Below are 2727 nucleotides of genomic sequence, written 5' to 3' on the forward strand. Positions count from 1 at the left end.
CTTGGGCTTAGGTGAGTCTCTTGCCTCAGTCTCCCAAGTAGCTGGGACTATAGGCACCTGCCACAATGCCTGGCTATTTTTTTGGTTGTAGTTGTCATTGTTGTTTGGCAGGCCCAGGCTAGATTTGAACCCGCCAGCTCTGGCACCTTAGCTGCTTGAGCACAGGCACCAAGCCAGATTTTCTAATTCTTAATTATCTTATAATTTCTGGAATAAAATATACTTAGTTGTGGTTTATTATTCTTTTAATATACTATCAAATTCTCAAATTATCAATGGACTTTCTTCTACTCCTTCTGGCCCCTTCTTTTATCTTGGTGTAAGCAGCAGGGCAAAAATGACTACAATAAATGACAGAAAAATAATGTATTAAACAATAAAGCCTGGTATGTTTACTCTGGTTGGCTGAATAATGGCCTCCAAATATATCCAAGTCCTAATCCTGTGAACTTGTGAATGTTACATGATATGGTAAGAGGGACTATACAATTCACCTAAATTAAGGATCTTGAGACTGGAGATTACCCTAGATTATCTCGGTGAACCCTAAATGGAATTAAGTGTCCGTAAAATAAGGAGACAGGGAGATATGAAGACAGAAGAGGAAGATGATGTGATGATGGAAGCAAGAAGAGAAAAGGCAATGCCATGTGTCTAAGAACCACGTAACGAGGATAGCTATGGAAGCTGAAGGCAAGGAAACAAATTTGCCTCTAGAACCCCCAGGGGGACATGGCCATGCTGATGCCTAGATTCTGGCCCAGTGATACCTATTTCAGATTTCTGGCCTCCAGAACTATAAGAGAAGAGATGTGATGTTTTATTATCAGGTTTGGGGTAATTTGTTTTAGCAGTCATAGAAAATAAATACACCTGTCTTTTAAGGCTGATGTGAATAAACGTTCCTTCAAGGCAATTACCTAAGAGACAAATTTTATTTTATCTGATTTTATTTATTTATTTATGAGAGAGAATCTTGCTCTATCACCTGGGCTAGAGTGTACTGGTGTCACCATAGCTCACTGCAACCTCAAAGTCCTGGGCTCAAGTGATCCTCCTGCCTAAGCTTCCTGAGTAGTGGGGACTACAGGTGCCAATATGACCACCTAATTTTTCATTTTGTAGAGATGGGATCTCAACTTCTTAAGCAACAGTTCGGACAAAAATCCAAAACAGAAGATAGGCAAACACTTTCTTTTTTCTTTTTTTAGAGACAGAGCCTCAAGCTGTTGTCCTGGGTAGAGTGATGTGACATCACAGCTCACAGCAACCTCCAACTCCTGGGCTCAAGTGATTCTCTTGCCTCAGACTCCCAAGAATTTTTTTTTTTTGAGACAGAGCCTCAAGCTGTCCCCCTGGGTAAAGTGCTGTGGCATCACAGCTCACAGCAACCTCTAACTCCTGGGTGCAAGTGAATTTTCTGCTTCAGCCTCTCAAGTAGCTGGGACCACAGGCACACACCACAATGCCCGGCTATTTTTTGATTGCAGCCATCATTGTTATTTGGTGGGCCCAGGCTGGATTCGAACCTGCCACCTTAGGTGTATGTGGCTGGCGCCTTAGCCACTTGAGCCATAGGCGTCGAGCCCAAGCCAACACTTTCAATCTACTCATGTACCACACAAACCATTCATACTGTTTTTGAAAGAAAAAAACTCTACTCAATTATTAAAACAAACAAAAGTTCTGTCTGAAGATATGTATAGTATTTAACCATCTAAAAATAAAACAATTCAATCTACTTACCTCATCCCATTCTAAAATAAAGCTTTGGATTTTTGAACCATTGTCACTTGGTGCCTAAAACACACACCAAAAAACAAAGTGAATTCAAATTAGTAGTTTCATAAATGATACTGTGATGATCTAATAATCTAAGGAATCTATTTTATGTTATAGATGTTCTCTGTGACTAGGTGCTAGAAAAATAAGCACAGAAAATACAGAGCTGCATGTGTTATGTATCTCATAATCCTTTTAAATGCAAAGAAAGAAGGACAGCAAACAAAGCAAGAGGCTACTCAAGTTTTTCTAAATACTGAATAGTCTCCTATAAGCAAGATCTTAACTTATAAAATTCTTAAAAAAAAATCACTTTGCATTTTTTAGAAGATTTCATCAGGTTTAAGCAGCTAGACTCAATTCTGTTATTTTTATTAAAATTCACCTTACAATAAAAATGGAATATTGTATAAAATACCAAAGAATGAGGACCTAGGAGTGCTAAAAGAAACCCTGAGAGGGCAGGGCCTGTACCTGCTGCTGACTCACTGTATCCACTACCCGAGACTGCTGACTCTGTAATCTGCTCATATTTAGAGGTGAAAAATGCAGTCTCCATTGCCATTTTATTTCAGTATTTAATCATTTTGGTAATCAAGAATTTCAACCTTATTTCTAATTGAATTTTCTTCCTACAATTTCAGTCCATTTCCTTTTTGTAGAATAAATAACCACCCCGTCTTTATTTTAACTTCATGTATTTGAGGATAACTGACTTTAAGACTCTTGTCAAAATTAAATAATTTTAACTTCTGAAATGATTTTTATGAACCTATCCAGTGTTTATATAGCATTGCTAACTATGGCAATAAGGGTTCACTATGTTTTTTGTTTTTCATTATGTTTATAATAAAAAGGAACACAGAGGCCCAAATTATTTGTTCAACACTGACACGGACATTATATATACATTTTTTTAATTGGAATTTTTTTTTTTTTTTTTTT

General features: G+C 37.4%; 1 protein-coding gene across 5 annotated transcripts in view; it reads right to left on the reverse strand.

The window, feature by feature from the left end:
• Positions 1 to 2727, reverse strand: part of FNDC3A (fibronectin type III domain containing 3A) — a 220253-nt gene that overhangs the window by 48916 nt on the left and 168610 nt on the right. For all 5 annotated transcript variants that reach the window (XM_023508068.1, XM_023508069.1, XM_023508067.1 and 2 more), the window contains one exon: positions 1747 to 1800. In XM_023508068.1, coding sequence (XP_023363836.1) covers positions 1747 to 1800 — 54 coding nt within the window. The remainder of the gene's footprint in view (positions 1 to 1746; positions 1801 to 2727) is intronic.

The sequence above is a fragment of the Otolemur garnettii genome, unplaced genomic scaffold, assembly GCF_000181295.1.
Source record: "Otolemur garnettii isolate 467f Iridium unplaced genomic scaffold, OtoGar3 scaffold00221, whole genome shotgun sequence".
Taxonomy (NCBI): Eukaryota; Metazoa; Chordata; class Mammalia; order Primates; family Galagidae; genus Otolemur; species Otolemur garnettii.